The sequence below is a fragment of the Tenrec ecaudatus genome, chromosome 6 (assembly GCF_050624435.1).
Source record: "Tenrec ecaudatus isolate mTenEca1 chromosome 6, mTenEca1.hap1, whole genome shotgun sequence".
Lineage (NCBI taxonomy): Eukaryota > Metazoa > Chordata > Mammalia > Afrosoricida > Tenrecidae > Tenrec > Tenrec ecaudatus.
In genome coordinates, this window is record NC_134535.1 from 150889158 (window position 1) to 150912622 (window position 23465).

General features: G+C 47.7%; 1 protein-coding gene across 1 annotated transcript in view; it reads left to right on the forward strand.

Moving 5' to 3' along the window:
• Positions 1 to 23465, forward strand: part of FRMD4A (FERM domain containing 4A) — a 234881-nt gene that overhangs the window by 123535 nt on the left and 87881 nt on the right. Inside the window, exons 6-8 of the mRNA XM_075552351.1 lie at positions 8785 to 8841; positions 9740 to 9762; positions 23236 to 23319. Of these exons, the coding sequence (XP_075408466.1) occupies positions 8785 to 8841; positions 9740 to 9762; positions 23236 to 23319 (164 nt within the window). The remainder of the gene's footprint in view (positions 1 to 8784; positions 8842 to 9739; positions 9763 to 23235; positions 23320 to 23465) is intronic.

Sequence of the window (23465 nt, forward strand, 5' to 3'; positions counted from 1 at the left end):
GGGGAGGAGGAAGCATTTAGGAACTAAAGGAAAGTTGTATGTTTCATCGTTGCTACCCTGTACCCTGACTGCTTGTCTCCTCCCCGCTAGCAGGCTGTTTTGACTACTGTGGTGATGTAGTTGATGTTGAGATCAGGAAGGAAGATCACATCAGTCGTGACCTGCACGTCACCCTCCGTTTGCCCGGAGCTACTTCATGTCGTCATGAAGAGTTGTGCAGGGGGGTGTGGCGATTACGGAACCACGGGGAGGATGAGAGCAAGTTGATTTCAGTTTGAGCAGCAAGACCCTCTTTGATGATGTACACAGTCACTGATACACATACCAGGGGGCTTTAAAATGTTTGTGGGAAAAGTCCATTATCTTTTACTTCCATCTTTCCACAGGTTTTGGAAAGCACCACACCCCCAAATACATGCAGACACACATATAATGCTACTCACCTCTTTTTTTAAAAAAAAATCTTACCAAATATCTCAGGAAATGCTGATAAATGGACACACACAAAAGGGAGCAAATCTGTGTTAAGGTAATCTAAAAAATACTAATTAGCTGAAATCAATCATTAAACACACACACACACACACACACAAATCCATTCTGACTCCTCGTGACTCTGAGTGTTTCACAGTAGGCATGACTTGTGTTATGCTTGGGCCTACTACCCTCAGGGTCAGCAGTTTGAAACGCCCAGCCACTCAGAAGGAGAGGGACGAGGCTCGCTGCTCTCATAAAGAGTCGCAGTCTCTGAACAGAGACCATTTTGCCCTGCCCTAGAAGGTTACTACTATGAGTTGGAATCCACTCGACGGCAATGAGTTTGGTTTTGAGGTTTGGGTTGTTGCACTCCATAGGAGATGAGGTGTAGAGGTTACAAGTTGGGCTGCTAACGCAAGGTCAGCCGTTCAAAACCACTAGCCACTCCAAGGGAGAAAGACGGGGCTTTCTACTCCTGGAAAGAGTTACAGTCTTAGAAAACCAGTGGAACCGTTCTAGCCTGCCCTGTAGGCTGGCTCTGAGTCACCATAGACTTGATGGCAGTGAGTTTATTGGTTTTGTTTGGTTGCACACCGTAGGCCCGCCTTCCAAGCAGCCACTGGGTGGATTCAAACCAACAGTCTTTAAGCTGGTGGCCAAGCACTTAACCCTCTGCACCACCTAGTTACCCCTGGCATCAATAAGGTAGTCGTTAGAGTTCCCAAACCACCTCTCACTTTCACATCTCACCAAACCCAGTAGGATCATTAGAAAAAGAAGTTGCTGTCTCAATTGATGGCTCAGGGAAACCATGAAGCTTGTGGAGATCCCATGGCTTTTGCACGGTCCCAGGACTGTTGTGGGTTAGGGACGAACACCTGGAACTTTTTTAGGCCTATCCAGGTGAGAGTAACATGATCTTAAGGATTCTGAAGTCTTTTTTTAAAAACACACCATACTTTAGCTTAATTAATAAAGAATGGTGGCCCTGAGCGCTGTCATCTTTTGGAAAGATCTCTTCATTGGGGATCAAATGGAAGCTGAGGGAGTCAGCAGGTTGGTGTTAATGAGAGAGGAAGAGACCACAAAGGAAGCAGGAGAATGGTTGCCACACATGAGAGACGTGTCATTAGACTGGACCGCAGAAGCTCGTCCCTTGTGTTGATTTTGTTCCTTGTCACAAGAAAAAGATGAAATCAATGGATTTTTTTTTTCATTTGAAGAAACCTGAAGAAAGCAAGCTTCTAATCTTTGGGTGCTGTATGGGTAAGAAGAAAGGATTCATTTGTTAGGAAGCCCTGGAGACACCTCTGCAAGTGGTTCTGAATGGACCTTCCAAAGGCCCTCCTCATGTAAGCCCTCTCGGCCCCGCAGATGGTCCCTGCAGATGGTCGCTCATCCTGCTTATATTCCCATGATCACATTCGTCGTGGAACACCTGCAATTCCCGACCAGGGGAGAACACTTTTCAGTGAGACTTTCAGCTGAGTGTAAACACCACCACCGAGTCCCCACCCACCACACCCGTCAGGACTCTTGGAGAACGTCCGTAACACCTGACACTCCGTGCTTGGGGGCCTCTCTGTCCAGAACACTGTGAGACCCTCAGATGAAAATCTTTCCAAGAACATTGTTAACCACCACGCTGTGGAGAAATGGCCCTGGGCCTCTTCCTGCAGCTCCATGGTCATCTGGGATACAACCATGCCACTTGGGAGGAAGTGGGACTATCGCCCCCCCCCCCATCCCTTCCACCTATTCTCCGAACACACGTGTGCACACCCACACACAGTCACGTTCGGGCTTCCCTTAGTGTTTTTCAAAGAGATCAAAGAAAGTGGTGCACATTATTCAGTAGTAAATAAAACAGTTACCCAAAGTGCACTCCAGCCCCCATAGGTAACGCCATGCTATCCCCTTGCCTCCTGCCACATCTCCTTCTCGCCAGGAAATCGCAAGATGAAAGGGTTGCGTGTCTGTCCCACCACAGCCAAGAATCTAGCTCAGAAAGAAACCTCAACAAAGCCCTCTTCAGATGCGTCCGAGTGTTGTGGGGGCGTTCACACAGAGCTGGGGGGTTGGATATGCACAGAGTGTATCGAGCCAGCAGCCTCGGGGGGTGCCAGATGGCAACACCCACAGATCTTCCAGAAAGAGACTTCTGCTCCCCATTGTTGCCCATCTTGCCTTCAGCGAAGGGGGAGACCAGATCCCCAGTCCAGTACTCCATGTGTGCTCACGTCCAGTGTGCTTTCTGCGCTTGAGCAGAACCCCCTAAAGGACATCCCCTCCGGATCACCTGAGAAGTCAGGTGAGACCAACGGTAGGCATCTTTTCAATGGTAGATGGTGACCGGCTTCTCGAGGGAGGAGTCTGGAAACAGCCATTGCCCGCTCTCCGCCGGGAGCCCAGCATTCAGGTGCAGAATTACAGCATGATTTGTGGAGCTGGCAGACAGTCTCGAGCTCTGTTCCAGCTCTGGGATTTGAAAGATAACATCGCCCGGGCAGTCAAGTGTAAAAGGGGGCAAGAGGTAACATAAACAAAAGACATCAGGGAGTTGGGCAGGGACTGCAAGGGAATGACAGTATATTCTTCCCACCTGGGGACCTTTCTTCCTGCCAGTCCTTGTGTAGTTCCGACACACATTGTTTGGAATGCTAGATGGGCTTCTCCGAGGAAACCCCGCAGAAGGATCCGGGGACCCACAAATGTTAAATAGAAATGGCAGGAGTCACCGGGCATCTTTCTTGACCACCAGATGTTGCAGGTGTGTGGAATGCCCGGGCCCATCAGCACTACTTGCCCCCTGAGTGGACACAGTGTGACTCTCTGGTTGACCATCTTCACTGGGGCGTGGACGAGGCCAGAGAAGGGATGGCATTCACCCAGCTCCATGTGGCAAGCTCTGACTTACCCAGAGGACACACAGGTGGAGAGGACTGGGCAGTTGAGTTCGAAAGTGAACGGTGTCCCCTCCCCCAGAAGAATGTATTTCAAAGGACAGCATTGAATCTGGAGCTCCGGGAGAGGGACATATCTGATCAGAGCACATGGTAGCAGATGAAGGGGTAGAGGAGAGAGTGGAACACATCCTGGCCCACCAGGCCATGAGGACGATGTTCCCAATTAGAGCAGCCAGTCCACAGAGAGGACCACAGAGCCGGCCCCACTATGATACATGATGTCCCTCACTGACCCAAAAATCTACAGGGGACAACACCAGAGACAGTGTGGGAATTTCACCCGATCGGATCCCACCACACCAAGGCAAAACACTAAGGGGTGCAACAGAACAGCAAGGGAATGGAGCGGCGAGGTCCCCAGGGAATGCTGAAAGTAGACTTCGGGGCCAGGGCATGGTGCCCCAACAGACTGGACTGCAAAACACTCCTAAAGGCCAACAAACAATCCTTAAACTAACTACAAACTTTTCTTTCTTCTTGTGTTTCATGTTGTTTTTGTCATTGGTTTCTTGTTGTTATTTTGTTGTATACTGTTGCTTGGTTTTGCTCTGTCTTGTTTTTGTGCATGTTATTATCTCCGTAGGCCTGTTTTGATAAGATAGGCTGGATGAACAATCTGGAGGAGAAAACAATGGGACCAACAGTCCCAGGGGGAGGCATGGGAGAGGGGGAGGTGGGGGAAAGATGGTGGTGTTAACAAACCCAGGGACAAGGGAACAACAAGCGATCCAAATCGGTGGTGAGGAGGGTGTGGGAGGCCTGATAGAGCATGATCAAGTGTAATGTAACCAAGAGGAATTTCTGAAACCCTGGTGGGGACTGAGCATGATAGTGGGACAAGAGGAAAGTCAAAGGAAATAGAGGAAATTGCTGGGAGGCAAAGGGCATATATAGAGGTCTAGATAAAGACATGTACATATGCAAATACATTTATACATGAGGATGGGGAAATAGATCTATGTGCATATATGTATAGAGTTAGTATTAAGGTAGCAAAGGGATATTCAGCCTCCACTCAAGCACTCCCTCAATGCAATACTTTCTTCTATTAAATTGACATTCTATGATGCTCACCTCCCCAACACAACTGCTGAAGACAAAGCGGATGAATAGGTAAATGTGAAGAAAGTTGATGGTGCCCAGCTATCAAAAGATATAGCATCTGGGGTCTCAAAGGCTTGAAGATAAACAAGCGGCCATCTAGCTCAGAAGCAACAAAGCCCACATGGAAGAAGCACATCAGCCTGTGTGATCACAAGGTGCCGAAGGGATCACTTATTAGGCATCAAAGAACAAAAAATCATACCATTGTGTGCTCACCTCCATGATACAATCGCTGAAGACAAATGGGTGCAAATGTGACGAAGAAAGCTGATGGTGGCCGGCTATCAAAAGATCTAGCGTCTGGGGTCATAAAGGCTTGAAGGTAAATAAGCGGCCATCTAGCTCAGAAGCAACAAAGCCCACATGGAAGAAGCACACCAGCCTGTGTGATCACGAGGTCTCCAAGGGATCAGGTATCAGGCATCATCAGAACAAAAAAATCTTACCATAGTGAATGATGGGGGGAGTACAGAGTGGTGACCCAAAGCCCATTTGTAGGCCACTGGAGATCCCCTTACAGAAAGGTCTCGGGGAGGAAATGAGCCAGTCAGGGTGTGATTTAGCAACGATGAAAAATACAACTTTCCTCTAATTCCTAAATGCTTCCTCCCACCCTCTCCCCACCATCATGATCCCAATTCTACCTTGCAAGTCTGGCTAGACCATTGGATGTACACTGGTAGAGATAGGAAATGGAAAACAAGGAATCCAGGACGGATGATCCCTTCGGGACCAGTGGTGTGAGTGACGATACCGGGAGGGTAGAGGGAAGGTGGGTTGGAAAGGGGGAACCGATTACAAGGATCTACATGTGACCTCCTCCCTGGGGGACGGACAACAGAAAAGTGGGTGAAGGGAGATGTCAGACAGTGTAAGATATGACAAAATAATAATTTATAAATTATCAAGGTTTCCTGATGGAGGGGGCGTGGAGAGGGAGGGGGAAAATGAGGAGCTGATGCCAGGGGCTTAAGTGGAGAACAAATGTTTTGAGAATGAGGGCAATGAATGTACAAATGTGCTTCACACAATTGATGTATGTATGGATTTTGATAAGAGTTGTATGAGCCATAATAAAATGATTTTTTTTAAAAAAAGGGAAGGGTGCCAAGTTAAGTTAAAAGACGACCCACGATGCACATTCCTCTTTCCAGAGGCTAGTCTAGAACAGAGCGTAGTTGCTGTATGTGGCACATCATCTTATAGCATAGAACCGCCTCTTAGGATGTCCCACGCTAACATCGTCACAGGAGCAAATGGCCAGGTCTTTTCTCCTGAGGAGCCCCTGGGGAGTTTGAACCGGTGACCTTGTGGTTAGCAGCCCAATGTTGAACCATCTCATCTCCAGGGCTCCTTCTGGATCCTAGTTCAGGCCGTCCCTGTCCAGCCTCAGATTCCTATCCATTACCTCCTGGGAGGCTGTCTGAAGTATAATCTAAAAGCTTCCTCCCTCCCCACCCCTGCTCCCCGACCCGGGTATGGACAGTCTCATTTTTCAGCAAATAGATCAAATAATGGACGAAAAGCGACGTTCACCCTGAAAAGGCCTGTTTTCCGGTGGTCGGCTTTGAGCGGCGCATTAACCAGGCCTCTCAGGACAGAGAAAAGCCCAGCAGGACACACACACGCACCAATCCACTAGCAAACACATGCGGACGGACGCACGGTGGGGAGGGAAGGGGGCGCAGTGAGAGGAGGCGCGCGCTCTATCGTGGGAACCCTGGACTGTGTTTCTGTTCCATCGTTTGCACACTGTTAAATGATTTACTGTCTGAAGGGACCTGGTGGGCGCAGCACTGCAATTCCATGCATTCCTCCGCATCCGCAGCGCTGGCAGTGGATATCAATCCCCGTGGTCATAAAGTTCTTTCAGCTAGTTAAGCAGGAAGAATTATTGTCCCAATTCGTCCAGATGCTCCTGTTCCCGCTCTGCGCTCTCACGTTGAAGGTGGTTCATCAGAACAAGTTGTTGTCTGTCTTTGAAGCTCCTAGGGTTCCCTGGTGGTACAGGGGGGTGGGTGTTGGCTGCTACCAGTGATTCAGCTGGTGACACTCACCGGCCACACTGCAGGCTGTGACAGGCGAGGCTCACTAGTAACAGTAAAGATTTCCAGTCTCTGAAACACTACGGAGCCCTTCTCCTCTGTCCTCTCTGGCCACCAAGAGTCGAAATGGATGGCAGTAGTTTGGTTTGATTTGGATTTTGAAATTCCTAGTCAGCAAGGCACCTGGACGCCATCCCTCCCCAGGATACCAGCCTTCCTCGAATTCATTGCTTTAAATGACAAGGGCCACCGGTGGAGTCTAATCATAATAATTAGAAAATTCATGACTGTGTTAGTCTGGGTAGACTAGAGGAACAAATTCACAGACACTCATATGTGTATAAGAAAGAGCTTTATATAAAAAAGAAGTTGAATATTGAGAAAACATCCCAGCCTAGTCCAGATCAAGTCTGTAAGTCCGGTATTGGCCCATATGTCCGATACCAGTCTATAAATCCCTCTTCAGACTCACGAGACACATGCAATGATGGCAAATTCGGGATGATCACAGGCCAGTGGGTGGAAAGTCTTGTCAATCCAGTGGCACCAGAAGCATCTCAGCACTGACAGGGGCTCCAGGTGGCTTCTCCAGCTCTGAGGCTCTGGCTGCCATCAGCCTGTCTCCATGTGGCTTGTCAACTGCAATGTCTCTCAGGAAGTGAGCTGAGAGAGGGTCTCCCGCCTCCAAGGAGGCATGCAGGAGTTCCCAGAATCCTCAGGGGATGGCCATGCCACCACAGAGGCCTCATTGACTATGACCTGATTGACAGACTGGACTTCCCCCCTTCACTCTTAACCCGTTCAGATTGACAAACGATTATATAACTACCACAATGACTCTGAGCTTTGTTAATAGTTCAAGTGAAAACTAAATATACAATAGATACTGCTCTGAGAATACGAGTGGATTGGCTATGACTGACTCCTTACTGGTCTTCTGGTCGAGAAATTGGAGGCTTGTTTTCCACCCCATCTGTGATCCATGCCACTACGGCCTGTGGCTTCAGGCATTTCTGAGTATGTTTGGACTTAGTGCTCAAGAAAAGAAGGGTCTGGGCTGGCTGGTCCCTAAGCCTCTGAGCTCTGGCTTTCTGTGGCCCAGGCAGTCATGACTGATTCAAATGATCATTGACATCAGCGGGAGCTGGGAGAGAAAGATGGGCCTGTTACTTAAGCTTGACAGCAAAATATGAAATGAATGAATGTGTTTATTACTCTCGCATGCTGATGAATGGACACCAGAGTCCCTTGGTCTTTGGGATATAATACACACACAGAGAGACTGTGTTTGTAATACCAGTAAACATTTGGGGCAGAATTAATAGGAGAAACCGTGTCTCTCAACCTAGACTCTGTAGTAGCGCCACCAGTAGGACTCTGCAGGGATGGAAATGTTCTTTATCTGCACAGGTGTCCTGGGAGCCACAAGCTACATTGAGCATCCGAAATGTGACTGGTGCATTTGAGGGGCTGTATTCTGCATTGTTATTTATTTCTATTTATTCTATTTTATTTGAAGAGTCTCACAGTCTCTTCCATAAAACTTGCAGTGGGCTCCAAAGTAGAGTTTATAAAGGAAACACCACCTTTTATCCAATGACTACACTCCAGGGATTTGGAACATGAAGGAGTTTGGTGGACCAGAAGGTGAATTATTGCAGGTCTAGTTAAACTGAAATGAAAACAACTGATCATTTGTTTTCCTTTGGAGCCCATTCTTAATTTGTTGTTTTTATTGTCTGCCTTCTTTTAGAATGAAAAAAAAATGTAGCCAATGTCACTAAACCAGTTGTATAGAAATGTTCAATGAAAACCTAATGAGCTGTGTACACCTTCCCTGAAAAAATAAAGTTGCATTTCAAAAAAATAACATGAGCAGGTTTGTAAAAAGCAGAAGACCCCTTCACTCCTACCTCCTCAAAATGACTCCATTTGCCTGGAGTCAACAGCTCTGCCAATTCTGCTTCAGATCTGTGAAAATGCTCCCAGCGACCACCCACCCGGGGCAACTAATTTGGAGCAATTTCCTCAGGGATCAAAGACATCCTTTTGAGTATTTGAGGTTCTGGGTAGCTCCTCAGAAAGAAATACCACTGCTACCCTACTTTCTGAGAGAGTGGGGGGGTCATTAAAAAGTAGGTATTAAAGTACTAAACTGACCTTGCCCACTTGCTTGTTTTTCTTTCTTGCAGGAGCTTATTGATGTTGACAGTGAAGTGGTGTTTGAATTAGCTTCCTATATTTTACAGGTGAGTTGGTCTCCCTCCCCTTGTACCCCAGGGTCATAGAGCAAAGGTGTAAGAGCGTGCATGCCTACTGGGTGTACCTCCTCACTGTTTGTCTTCTAAAGCTGTGTCTAGCCCCAAGCTGGAAAGAGTTATTTGGACCCTGTTACCGTGCTGTGGTAGAAAATAGGGGCTTCCAATGCCCCCAAAAGTTCACCACAGCCTATCTCTGCCAGCAAGTTTGTATTGAACTTGAACCTGAGAGAAACTGAGATCCCTGTTCTCCTCGGAATTGTTGACCTTCGAGACAGTGGAGGAGAAAGCCAAGTAAATAGTCAGAATTAATCATCAAGAGAATCACCTCACACCCCTGGAAAGACTAACAAAAGACCTTTAGTTTATCAGGGGAAACAATCATGCTACCTGTAACAATGGCCTAGTGAGTGGAAATGATGCCATTCGTGTCTTCCGTTGACAGGTATCGACTGAACAGCTAGTGTGTTCAAGGCACTGCGCTAGATTCACTAAAGGTTCCCAGGTCCCTGCCTTTAAAGGTCTTGAGTCTGATGGGGAACTAATCCAGAGCACAAGACAAAAAGTAGCCCAAGTGATTGACAGCCCTTCTCAGACACACACACACACACACACACACACACACGTGTAGATTCCATCTATAAACCAGCGAGAAAAAATGGATATTTGCATTTTGTCATGACCGATCACTTGCTTGGTGTGGCACTTTCTAAACTTTAATTTAGCCTCTTGTAATTCAAGAGGCGCGTGCAGGCCTCTGTCCTCCGTCATGTTCCTGAGGGCCGTGGCCCTTGCAACACAGGGTTTGTTCAGTAGAGGAGCAGGTGGAGTTTGGAGTTTGTAGCCAGGAATGGAGTGTTTCGCTGACATTACATTTTCTCTTTCACAGGAGGCCAAGGGCGACTTTTCTAGGTGAGTTCACAAAATTTGTTTTGTTTCATTTTGTGTCAGGAAGCCTTCCGTTGTTTCTCTATCGACAACACTGATGACCACTATTCTGTCCATCCTTTGGTCGAAAGACGATTTATTCACATTTAGTAATAAAGAGAGCCAACTCGCAGCTTGCTGGCTGAGAGAAAAGAGTAAGATACCACACTGTGAGTCCCTTCTGTGGTGTGACCATGATGAGAGATTATGGCGGGCGACCGTGGGCACCCCATCTTCTCTCCAGGGGAGTCTCAGATCCTCAAGGGACAAGTCGCTATGCTTCCACGGGGAGATTTCTTTTAGGAAAGCATGACAGCGTAGGAGCCTTCTTCTGTTTTCCTTCCTTCTTGGTATATTCCTTTGGTGAAAACAAGACTGGAATGAACTGCTGGGACACCAGGACCTGCCTAACGACCCTGCACAATGGCCAACAGCGTCCTGACCGGCTCTCTATCCAGCACTGCCCACTGTCCACCACGGCGGATGCCGCCTGTGGAGCCCCTCACGGTCATGGCGGAATAGAAGAACACCTGGGGGGGGCGGTAAGGGGTTTGACTGCTAACCCAAAGGTTGGTGGTTTGAAGCCACCAGCAGCTCCCTGGGAGGAAGATGAGGCAGTCTGCTTCTGGAAAGATTCACGGCCTTGGAACTGTGGGGCGGTTCTACTGTCTTATTTAGAGTCGCCATGAGGCGGACCCAACAGACTCTCACACCATGAGCAATAGATTCACAGAGGGGGGGGTGGGGGTTAGCCATTCCCCCCCCCCACACACACACACACAGGGGCTGTCTCCTGAAAAGCAAACATGAATTCCTAGGGCTCTGCTGATCGAATTCCTTTAGACAGCCCATTCTTTCACATCAAGGGAAAGAAAAAAATCAAGAGACCAGTGACCAAAGATGGAGGCTGAGGATTCTGGGCCACGAATAGGAAATGAGCACTTTGTTATGAAAATGAGACCCGAGTCCTACGGCTGTACTCCATGATACCGAGTGTATGCTAACTCTCTTCTTTCTTTCTATCAAGCTTGTACGCTTTTTCATGTGTTGAGAGAGTTACTTCTTAAGTGCAAGACAGACTGCTTCTGTCGGCGGTCTTCTTGCACTTTCCTGCCATCTCGGGTCACAACTGCTTTTCCTGTGTTCTCTTTACATGCTTCGAACGCCTTCTAACAAGGCCTGGTTATTTTAGAGTCTAAAACCGGACTTGGCCACCTTTTTTCTGAAAAGGGCCAGACAGGAAATGGGTTAGGTTTTGCAAGACGTATGACCCCTGCCCTGGCTCCTAACTCTGCCTTAGTCTGTGTAAATGGAGCCAAAGACAATCATGGCTGTGTTCCAGTGATATTTTATTTATGTGCACTAGCATTTGGATTTTATGTCATTTACATGCATCATAAAATACTCTTTTGATTTTTTTTTCTTTAACCCCTAGCTATATAAAACTGTGAAAGGCGTCAGTGTTTGCCCAGAAAGAAAACTCAGGAGGCAGGAAAGAAGTACAAATGGAACAGAGAAGCCAGGGAGGGAGTGGGGAGAGTGCCGATGTGCGCAGGGAATTGGAACCAATGTTAGGAAGCAAAATGTGTGCAAATTGTTGAATGGAAAACTAATGTGCTCTGGCAACTTTTCACCTAAACATTTTAAAAGAAACAGGAAAAAATCGTTGTTTTCACATGAAAGGCAATCTTAGTTCACAGGCTGTACAAAACTACAAGGGCCCAGTTTGGCCAACGGGCTGCAATGTGTGCTGGCCAGTGAGCTAAAATGTAATCCTTTGACTCTGCTTGCATCTTTGTCTAAAGAGACCTCCAAAGCATGCAAAAAATGAACTCACGCCACCGAATCACTTCCAAGTCACCGTGACTCTGCAGGACAGAGTCAAACTGTGCCTGTGGGTTCACGCACCGGACTCTCCATGGAGCAGAAAGTCTCGTCTTCTGGTAGTTTCTAACCACTGAGCTTGAGGTTAGCGGTCACCAAGGTGGCCGAAAGAGGCCTCCAGGCCCCTTTATAACTCACGTTTCCCCAGTTCTTGCCATAAAGCCAAGATAGCCACAGCCAGCAAGTCAATTCTGACCCATAGCGACCCGCCAGAGCCGCCACCTTCCCGATGCCGCGACCCTTTCATACAGTTCCTCATGTGGTGGTCACCCCCCAACCAGAAAGTGTTTTTCGTTGCTACTTCATCACTGTCATTTTGCTACTGTTATGAATCGGGCGGCCCCTGTGAAAGGATTGTTGGAACCCCGTCCCCCCAAAGGGGTTGCAGCCCACAGGTTGAGAACCGCTGTTCTACGAGGTTTCTGAGGTTGTGTATCTTTACCGGCATCTGGGGAAATTGAACCGCCAACCTTCTGGTTAGCAGCCCAGTGCCTAGCCAACGGCGTCAGCAGGGCTTCTAAAGCAGAGACCTGCCCATTGAAAATAGAGAATAGTTGTCAACCGGCTTAGCTGGAGACACAGCACAGTGCGCATGCCCAAACACTGTGTATGAGCACCATTCATTGAATGAAGCGTTTCCAGGTATAGGAGCCCAGGTTTGCCATCTTGCATTTCTCTGTTGCTTTCTTATCTTCTCAATTTGGTAGTAGAATTGGGGGGGTGGGGTGGTAACTATGGGTGCAGATCCACTTTCCAAAACAGCCCCAGAGTCCCACGAAAAACTGTTTAAAAATTACCGATCCAGGCGATTCCTGTGTCCCCCTGGCGAGGCTTTCTGCGCTCTCGTTTTTCACCCCACTGTAAACGTGATTTATTTGGGAGAGCACCCGGACAGGATGGAATGTGCCCTGTGAGGAACGCCAATGGCCCTGCCGACCGTGGGAATGTGTGGCCACACGGTGAGCAGGAAGTCCAGGCCCGGCCTCCCAGTACCCCATGGCCCCTAATGAGCTTGTGGAATGCCAGCCTGTTGGCTTCAGAGCCGCAGAGAATCCCCACTCGGCTACCTTTGTCATAGTGCTGCCTTGCAGTTTGTTTGTAATGCCAGCTGCCCCGAGAGAGAAATAGCTGTCAGGAGAGGGAGAGGTCAGACACCTTATCCAGAAGGTCAGTTTATCGCATAACCTGAAATCCACCTGATGGGAACTCAGATGGTCCATTACATTTCCCGGAGCAGGCTCAGTGTTAGCACTGGGAATAGGAGAAGCCGTTCTAAATTCCTTGTTTGTGCCCCTTCCCTTCCACGTCTGGGCAAGGTCCCCACAGTCTCTGAAGTTCCCGCTATACTGTTGGATGGCCGACTGAACATGAAGACTCTCCGAGGTCCCTCCCTCATAATTCACTGAGATAGAAAGTCACCCTTGCTTTCTGAATAGCAAGTACATGACTGTACAAATTTAATTGTATTTAAAGGAATGGCTTTGTCGAGGGAGAATGCAAAAAGTTCGTGGGGGAATTCCCACTTCTTTTCCTTTTGTACAAACTTCTCAAAGTCCCCTCACATGAGAAGATGTCAGCTAGAACCTGCAGAATTCTGGGGAAGGCACAGCGTCCAAGGCTTGACTCTGAGATATTCCGGATCCAGAGGATCAGGTAACCGTCTAAAAGACAGGTCCCACATGAAAAGCAAAGTCCCTCTGTTACAACCTGATGATACTGAGTCATTGACAGGAGGACCATTTAGTTTGGAAGGCTATCATCCCAGATGATTGATAGATAGATAGATAGATAGATAGATAGATAGATAGATAGATGATAGACACGAATTACACTGTATGTGAAATTGTATTAAAAATATACAAATTTGGAGAATAATTTTCTGGAAGTATACAGGGGGAAAAAAGGCTATCTTTTCTTTTAATTTAAATTTTATTTTATTAGAGGCTCTTTCAGCTCTTATCACAATTCATACATATATCCATTTTGTCAGATACATCTTTACATATGTCATCATTTTTTTCAAAATATTTTCTTTCCACTTGAGCCCCTGGCATCAGCTCCTCATTTTTCCCCTCCCTCTTTCCCCCATGCCCCTTTGATAATTTATCTTTTTTTTTTCATGTTTACACCGACTGCCGTCTCATTTCACCCACTTTTCTGCTATCCATCCCCCTGGGATGGTGACCATACATTGATCATTGTGATCGGTTCCCCCTTAATGGCCTCCGCCCCCTACCACCCTCCTAGTATCACTGTTCCCCTTATTGGCCCTGAGGGGTTTATCTGTTTTGGATTCCTTGTGTTTCTAGCTCTTTTTTTTAATTGTACTTTTTAAAAATCATTTTATTAGGGCTCATACATACATCAATTGTGTAAAGCACAACTTTGCAAGGAAATGCTGAGTTCAGCATGGCTGAGAGATAGTGAGGTGTACAGAGATAAATACATTGCCCATGATAGGAATACATGGGTCATGCATGACCATATTCTACCATGTGGTGGGTAAGCTCATAAGATCTCATTAACCACCCTGGCAGTAATACCGAGTTTGGCTCGGGGTAAATGTTAACTGTCAGGCGCCGTAATCCTGAGCCACACTCGGGGTTACACTGCAGAGAAGTCCCTTAACTGCTCCCTGGTCCAGCGGTGTTCTCTGTGTGCAGTGTGCCCGCACCGGGCAGAACTGGGCGGGAAATTCAAAACTGCAAGTCTAAAAGAGACACACACACACACACACACACACACACACACACACACAAACAGTGATACAGTGTAACCTGTGAGGATTACATTGTATCCAAGCAAATCACCTCAGATTTGTCCCTAGATCAGTCTGCAGTGCCCTGCCTGCCCTTTTATAGTCATTTGGAAAAAAATTTTTGCCTGGAAATTTTTTGTCCATGGCATCAAAAAAGTGTCACTTTAGCACAAAAGGAGTTTTAGACCAGGTAAATGACAGCAACAGTGACTTAGAATTACTTGCAGAATGGAGCGATAGCGGTTCATGGGGAAATTCATCATCCGACACTGACACTGATCAGATAAGTGATGACAGTGGGGATTCCGCACCTGAGCTCAGCGATGTGCGAACTTGGTGCTCTGTAGTCTGCGGTACGGATCAGGCCGCTCCCCCAAGCTTCCCTTTTACTGGAGCACCTGGTACGAGAGTAGACATTGACCACAACAACCCTTTGGCGTACCTACAATTATTTCTGACCGATGAGCTCGTTGAAAAAATTGTTACGGTACAAAGAGCAACAATCCGCTACTCTGCTTCATAAATTTTCAAGAAGCAGAAAGTGGGGACCAGTGACCAAAGATGACATTTGGAAATTTCTGGACCTAATCATACTTCAGGGAGTGATGGGGGAAACCCTGCGGAAATGGTATTGGACCACCAATAAATTACCTGCAACTCCATTTTTGCCACCGTCATGTCAGAGTACACATTTTCCCAGATTATGAAATGTTTTTCACTTCACAAACTGAAGAATTTGGGTACAAAATTACTGACATAATTAGACCGCCGGGGAGGTTAAAAGTGGAGAAGATAGGCCTATCTAAAAATAACATTTGCTCGCGTTTATTATTTTCTTCCGCAAGGCTGTTTGTAGCACTTGGATTTCCTCGCCTGGTGTGTAGGTAGGTAGAAATGAAATGTCCATCAGCAGGAAGTCAGCGGAGCTGGCATGTCCACTTAGAAACCATTGACTGGCCCGCGAGGCATTAACCGAAGCTGCCGGGTGGGCAGATGTTAGGGAGTCAAGGGCCCACAAGGGTCACAAAGAGCACGTATTCATTTGATAATCACGGTTCCCTGAGCCCCCCATTAGACATTCTCTGCGACCTTGCTGGTGGGGCGGGGCGCTGTCCCTTAGACTTTCCTCACGCAGCAGTACCACGGAAGCGGGTAGAGCAGCCCCATGGAGGTGTAGCAGTTTAACCGTGAAGGTCAATCGTGTGAAACCCAGCCACTTCACGGCAGGGCGACTTGCCTTTCTGCTCCCCTCGTTAAGTGGTGGGAACCCAGCGGAGCCGTTCTCATCGGCTCTACAGAAGTGACGTCATCTTTAGGAGAAAAGATTGTGGGACTTTGCTCCGTGGGTCTGAGCCACCAGCCTGTCACGCGGCACCGCCAGGGCTCCTTCGCGAGGATTTACACCACCTTTTTTAATGCCGACGGTCTCGGCGCTTTGAATATAGCTCACTGAAGTTTCCTGCTCAATCACGTTGGGTGATTGGAGAAAATTAATATCCCCTTCCTTCAAAGGGTCAGTGCCAAGCACACCTCATTTATTCAACTTGACAAGACAGCTGGGCTGCCTCGTTCCATTCTGATCAGAAACACCGTGCCTGCGGTACTGAGTAGGTAGGACTTAGCCGAACTTGGGTGTTGGCTTGTTTCTCTAAAGGGGCCTGCACTAGAAAACAATTGATCGTTTTCATTCCCCGGGTTTTTAGAGTCACCCCATTCTTCACCTCCTGCCAATCCTTCTCATCTTTGAAAAAGCCTGCCTCCAAAAAAAAACCAAAAAAAACTTTTACGCAATTTTTTGAAGTGCAGTGATTACAATAACTTTATCCTGACTAGCACCAATCATGTATATTAAAATCATACTACCTCTTATATAGAAAATCATCTATCAATGGGGGCTAGTTTCAAGAGATAATACCATCTATTATATAGAATTTGGGGTCGGGAGGTGAACAAGATTTACTGCAACCAGATCTCTAAGGGTCTGGGTGCCTGTTGGGATGTGGAAAGATCTGGGTTACAGAGGGGCGGAGGCGTAGTGCCGATCACTAAACCCGGATCCTACAGGCATGAGCTGTGCTCGGTGCAGTCAGCAGACCGAACCAAATAGCAAACCTACTACCATTCCGTTGATTCCAATTCACAGCCACCCAGAAGGACAGCCTGGACTTGCTCCCGTGGGTTTCCGAGACCTTAACTCTTTACAGGATGAGAGAGCCTCATCTTTTTCCTGTGTGGCAGAAAAAGGCCACCCTTAGGGAAATTCTGAGCTAAGACCCACAGGCCAAACCCGGGACATGTCCTGTGTTTAGGCGACCGTGGAAGGGAGCCCTGGCCTCAGCAGGCTCACCATAATGACTAAAGAAACAGCAAGGCTGAATGGAAGATGGCCTTGGGGTCCGTTTATATGACATCTGTACCAAATTTAAATGCTGGGGTTGGGGGGGAGTATGGGGGGTGGGATTCAACGCTGGTCCCAGGAAGAGAGTGTCGGCTTTACCAGTTTATCAGAATGCGGTGGTGGGTAAGATATATAACTTTGTCCTTGGACCTTCGATCGGCCAGTTTCTAACACGATTTCTTTTTAAAACACAAATCGGTTTAAGATCTACAGCAATGCTTTGTTCGATCGATAGAAATGAGTTGCAGCCTTTTATTAACAAGGGGAATTGATTTACCTATATTTTAGAAGAGGGGTTGCCATATTTCTTTGTGCTGAAAAATCCCCTTTAATTCCCCACACACTTCCTGTTCTCGAGCTGCCTTGTAGGACAGATGTCCTCAAACTGTGGCCACATGCGGCCCGCCGAGGACATTTATCCAGCCTACTGGGTGTTTTTGCCCCGTTTGTTTTTTAATTTCAAAATAAGATAGGTTCAGTGTGCATAGGAATTTGTTCATAGTTTTTGTTTGTTTGTTTTTAACTATAGTCTGGCCCTCCAACGGGTCTTAGGGACTGTGAACTGGCCCCCTGTTTAGAAAGTTTGAGGACCCCTGTTCTAGGAGCTTGGCACCAGGTAGTGACGAGGGTAGAAGGGGAAAGAGGATGAGAGTCCAGTGAGCAAACCAACCCCTGTGGGTTCTTTGTTGCAGGGGTTGGGACAGGGGCTCTTGACATTTATCCTGCCTTTTGAAAGACCATGTCAATATGTAGCGCCTTTCCGGCAGATCATAGGTTAAAGGAAGCTTTTCTAGAAGAGCAACAGTAAGAGAAGCAAAGAGCTCGTTTTCTTCTGAAATACGTTGTTTGGGTTTGTTTGTTTTTTGTCTTTCACAATATAAACATTTGTGAAGATTGCTATCTCTGCAAAGATGACGGTCATTTTCTTGCCCAGCTTAGAGAGAGCATGGTGGTTAGTTCATCTCAAACTACAGTCTGTATGTCACCATCCCAGTTCACTAAAAAGCACTTATATAAGTCATTTTACAGCGATAATGCAAAGCTAGTTTTAAATCATGATTAGACCGGTTGATCACTTAGGGAATACTTTCCTAATTTTTTTTAATTGGCTACTTGAACTAAAACAGCTGACTGGTCATATATCTAGTTAGGGAAATATCTTTAGATTTGCTGAGATGCATAATTAGCAGAAAATAGTTTGTTTGGAGTCCAGTATTTGTCCCCAATACAATCGCTGAAGATAAAATGGGTGCATAAGCAAATGTGGTAGGAAAGGTGGATGGTGCCTGGCTATTAAAAGATAGAGCATCTGGGGGCTTGGAGGCTTGAAATTACACAAGCCGCCATTCAGCAGAGAAGCAACAAGCCCGCGTGGAAGACTCAGTGCAATCATGAGGAGTCATAGGGACTAGGTAAAAGGCATCAGCAGACACATAACAAACAAAGAAAAGCATATTGTTGAGAATGAGGAGGGTTGGAGCAGAGATCCAAAGCCCATCTGTAGACAATGGGACATCACCCCACAGAGTGGCCATGGGGAAAGGATGAGTCAACCAGGGTGCGGTAAAGCATCGATCAAACACACTCTATTCCTCTGGTTCCTTGAGGCTTCCTCACCCCCACTACCATGACCCTAGTGCTGCTTCTCAATTCAGACTAGACCGGAGCATGTACACAGGTATGGATAAGAGATGGGAGCTCATGACACACGGAATCCAGGAACAGGAGTGGGAATAGCCATACCAGAAGGGTAGGAGGAAGAGGGGCTGAAACATCATCAGAGAAGAAAATCAATCTCTTTCCCTTCTTCATCCGCCCAAGCTTTCTAGATCCATTGTACTCCTGAACGGTTGCACAGAGCCCCACTGCAGGTCTGTGACGCTAGAGTCCCCAAGTCCAGGTGTTCAGAACTCTCAGGTTTTATACAGGCAGTTCAGGGCATAGTCCGTGTCATCCTAACACCCTCGGGCAGGGTCTGGCATCAGACACTTAACACGGACACCCCTGTACCAAAACTTATGGGTGTTCTCCCAAAGCAGGAGGAGCGAAGTCAACCTTGCCTCATTTAAGTCTTAAAAAACATGGCTCATTCCATAGAGCTTGTCAGAGTTGGAAATCGAGTCCCTGTAATACTCTTGTTGACTTAAGAAAGCCTCTCCCTCCACAGTCCTTTCATAAAATATGGAGCAGCGTGTGTAGCTCTGGCTTAACATGACTGAGTCTGAGCTGCAGGTCATTCCTTCCCATTTCATCGGTCCAAGGGGGCTTCAAAACGTCCGTGGGAAAACTCCATTCCCTCTTGATTCCATCTTTCCACACACTGTTTAAAGCCCTTTCATAAAGCGTGCTGTACTGTTTTCATTACCAGTGCCTCGGTTTACCCCCTTAAGCAGCCCTGGTAGCAACTGCCTTTGATCGCAATGCTTCCCCATTAAGCACATGCAGTTGGTCCCAAGTTTCTTGTACAGAGATGGGCAGTATCTCTTATTTTACCCTGCGGGAGTCTTAGAAAAATACTTCCTAACATTGTAAGGAAAGCAAGCACATTGTGGATTTCCACGTTGGGCTGCTAACCACAATGGGCTGCTAACCACAAGGTCGGCAGTTCAAACCTGCCAGCCGCTCCATGGGAGGAAAAGGAGGCAATCTGCTCCTGTAAAGAGTGACCACCTCGGAAAACCTCTGCAGGGTCGCTATGGGCCAGTGGCTGTGGGCTTGGCTTGGTCTGGTTGAGGGAGGAGGATTCTATCAGATTTAGCTGTTGTTTCCTTCATTATATGTAGCCCCGGTCGCATAGTAATTACCAGTTGGGCTGCTAACTGCAAGGTCAGCAGTTCAAAACCACCAGCGGCTCTGCAGGAGAAATGTGACACATCCTACTCCTGTAAACTGTACAGCCTTGGAAACTCAGGGGCAGTTTTGCCCTGTCCCTAGTGGGTTACTATGAGTTGGCATTATCAACTCGATGGCAGTGAGTTTGGGCTTTTTGGTTTTCCTTCAGTATAAGGTCTTTGATAAAAGCTGTTGCTGTTATAAATTATTAGATCTATTGGTAGAAATCCTCATTTTCCCGAGAGATCACTTTAATTTTTTAGGCAATAAAAGACAGGAGCATCATTTCAAATAGCCTCTAAGTCAAAGATGAATTCCGCATTTGGGATACCACATTTTTGCTGGCCTTATTAATAAAGTTATGTAAAGGATTTGAATCATATTGACTTGATATTAAAATGACCCCTGGTGGGGTGAAAAATTGCACACTCCCTGCTAACCAGAAGGCTGGGGGTTCAAGTCCACCCCCAGGTGCCTCAGGAGCAAGACTTAGTGATCTACTCTGGAAAAACTGATCACTGGATCCCCTGTGGAGCACAGATCTGCTCTGGTACACATGGGTCACTATGAGTTGGGATCCATTCAACGTCAACCGGTTCATATTAAAAATAAGAAGACGGGAATTTTATCCTCAGTTTCCTAAGAGATGCCCCTATTTTTTTATTTCTAACAAATGGAACTTGGCTACAATGCACTGTCATAAGGTGTTTTTTTCTCGTTGGGGTACAATGGTTCATCAGAAGAAATTATCTCTACTGGACCTGGAGAGGTGCCCATGGCAGACCCGCAGGGAAGAAGCTGGGGCATCCCAAGACATTTGTTTGACTACACCTTCACACGTTTCAGAAGCAGAGAGCCCAGGTCTCTGAGGAGGGTGGTGTTCTGCTTCTCAACCTCAGTGCGGTGTGGTCAGGTCATCTGACAGGGCTGGACATTCCCAAGTGATTGCAGATGTTTGTAGACAGCAGAAAGGCAATAAGAACATTTCTACATATTGGTCCTTTAAGAGCCATGGATCCCTTCCAGAATGTAATGGATTTGGACAGGCTTCACGCCTTGGTGATTTCGTATTGTGTTTTCCGGTGTAACCTTGGGAAGGAGTTAGACAGAGCCAGGAGAATGGAGAACTCGCTCAAACTTTAGCAAAGACATCTGACCTGTGACTGTCGCCAGGGAAATGTGTTTGCCAACAAACCAGTGTTTAGTGGGTAACATGAACCCTTCCTTCTTCAGTTCCTTCTGTCCCCAAATATCCTTTAGATGTGGTTGTGTGAGTAAATCCGAACTCAAGTTCCAAACCAAGAGAGGAGCTAATTGCCATTCTCACAATTTCATGGGACACAAGTTTTCTATAAAGAGACCCTTCTGATATTTAAGGTACCATTCTTGGCACTAATGCTGCCCTCCCTCCTGTTGGGGAGCTTACAGTTAATTAGGAGAGGGAAGATGTCCAAAAAAGGAGTCATCATTGGAATCTCTTAAGGATCCCTGGTGGGGCTGTGGGGTAGGCCTTGGGCTGCTAACGTCAGAGTTGACAGTTCAAACCCATTAACGTCAGAGTTGACAGTTCAGACCTCAGGAGAAAGATGAGGCTGTCTGTTCCTGTAAAGATTTACAGTCTTGGCTACTAATCCAAAGGTCAGTGGTTTGAACCCACCAGCTGCCCCATGACAGGCAACAGCTTGAGAAACCCTGTGGGGCAGGTCGTCCTGCCCTGTGTGGTCACTATAAGTTGGGATTGGCTCCGTACACCAACTGTACATAAATCAGGAGTTCCACAAATGCCTTTAGACGATCGATTATTAAGTGCCTTGCCACTTATAAGAGTTCGATTACTTGATTGATTGCTTTTGATGGATTTATTGATTCAAATAATAATTCTGGCTAGTTGTTTAAACTTGGGACTCACAGGCCTCACCATCACTGTTTATATATAGTCCCTGTGAGAAAGGCCCTCTCCCTTAAGTCCAGGTGACCCTGAGTTACCACATTGGTGAACTTGGTTTGGGTTTGCCTGGGCCGCTTGGTACCCAGGGGTCGACCTTGAGTCCATCTTCCCTTATGGATGCACGTGGGTGACACGCCCTCCTCCCAGCAGCTGGGGTTCTCAGGATATTGGGTGTCAGGATGTGGGCCACCAGATGCTTCAGTAGCTGCCCATCTGTTCCTGCAGGACGTCCTCCTGCGTCCTACGTGTTTGTTGAGCTCCTGCCTTGCTCCTTTGTAGATGCTGCTGCCTATGCTCCTGTTGTTGCTGTTGCTAGTTGACCTTGAGTCCATGCCAGCTCATCAACGACCCCATCTAACAGAGAGGAACTAGCCCAGAATAGGGCTTCTAGGCGCTAATCTTTATAGGAAGGAGCCCTGGTGGTAAAGTGGTTACGCTTTGGGTTGCTATCCGCCAGGTCACAAGTTCCAGTCCACCAGCTGCTCGGTAGGAGAACGATGAGCCTTTCCAGACCCAGATAGACTTACAGTCTCAGAAACGCATGGTGTCACTTCCATCCTGTCCTACAGGGTCATGATGAGAGTCTCTGTAAGAACAGATTGCCAGACCTTTGCCCCAAGGCTCTCTGGGTGGCTCTGAACTGCCAGCCTTTCTATTAGCAGGTAAACATGTCTCCAAGGAGCTACCAGGCCCCTCCCCAGGATCCCAGTCACCTGGTTGGTGTGAAGGACATAGAAGCTGCTGTGCTAACTCACCTAGGCTTCCAAGTGTGGCTCCCATGGGCAGGGCTCCCTGAGGGGCCAGTACCGGGAAACCCGCTCTCACTTGCAGAACCATCCAAACTTGATCAGCTGGAGGTTACAGCCGGTGGAAACGCCACAGAGTGCCTGACCCCGGGAGGACACAGGGTGCTGGTTGTGGTGGAGGGGCCTGGGGGTATCTGGGAAAGGCTGATAGACCGGCCCTGGAGTGCCTTCCAGGCCTGAGAGCTGTGCCTCCATGCACACGGAATCTTTGTTCTCTGGGCCATGGGCAGAAAACCTCCTGAGGGCACGCCCATCAGCCCACTTAACACTTTCTAAGTAGTTTCTGAGCCTGGTCAAAATCAAAAGGTCTTGTTTGTTTGTTTTAGTTTTATTGAGTTTAATTTGGTTTTGCTTTGGAGGGGTAGTTTTGTTTTTCTATCTTGGCCCCTTCTCAAAAAAAAAACCCCTTTGCAGTGAGCATGTGTCCAAGCAGAGATGTGGTGCTGTGTGGTGGAGCGCACAGCCCACTGAAGGCCAGAGAGCCTTGTGTTGGGGGTACCGGGCGCTCTCTGCTCCCGCCCTGCTTGCACAGGGCCCTGAACCTCCCCCTCCTGGGCCCGCTCTCCATGGGCAGGGTTTAGAAAGAGGGTCGCCACCGCCATCTGTAAGCACTCTGCTCTGGTTTCTGCGCCCAGCGGCTCCGTGTGAAGTGTGCCATTTTCCTCTCTATGAAATAAATACATAAAAGGCCCGCTTCCCCCCACCACTTGTCATTAAAAGGGAACAGATGTGGCGTCTCCCCAGACAAGACAGCTGGCTCGGGTCGTATCAAACAGTGTGCTTATGTTCCAGAGTCTGACCCAGTCTCTCTGTCCACCTCCTTCTCTTTCAGCAACGAAGTGGTGAGGAGCGACCTGAAGAAGCTACCCGCCCTTCCTACCCGCGCCCTGAAGGAACACCCTTCCCTGGCCTACTGGTATGTGCTTCCCTTCTCTGCAAACCTCCCGGGTCCCTCTCAGAAGGAGCCTCACGTGGTGCCTGGAGCTCCCTCCACTGACTCCCTTGTGTCAGGCTGGACAGGGGCCTGCTTGCCCTGCGCTGCCCCAGCAGGGATGAGAAGCT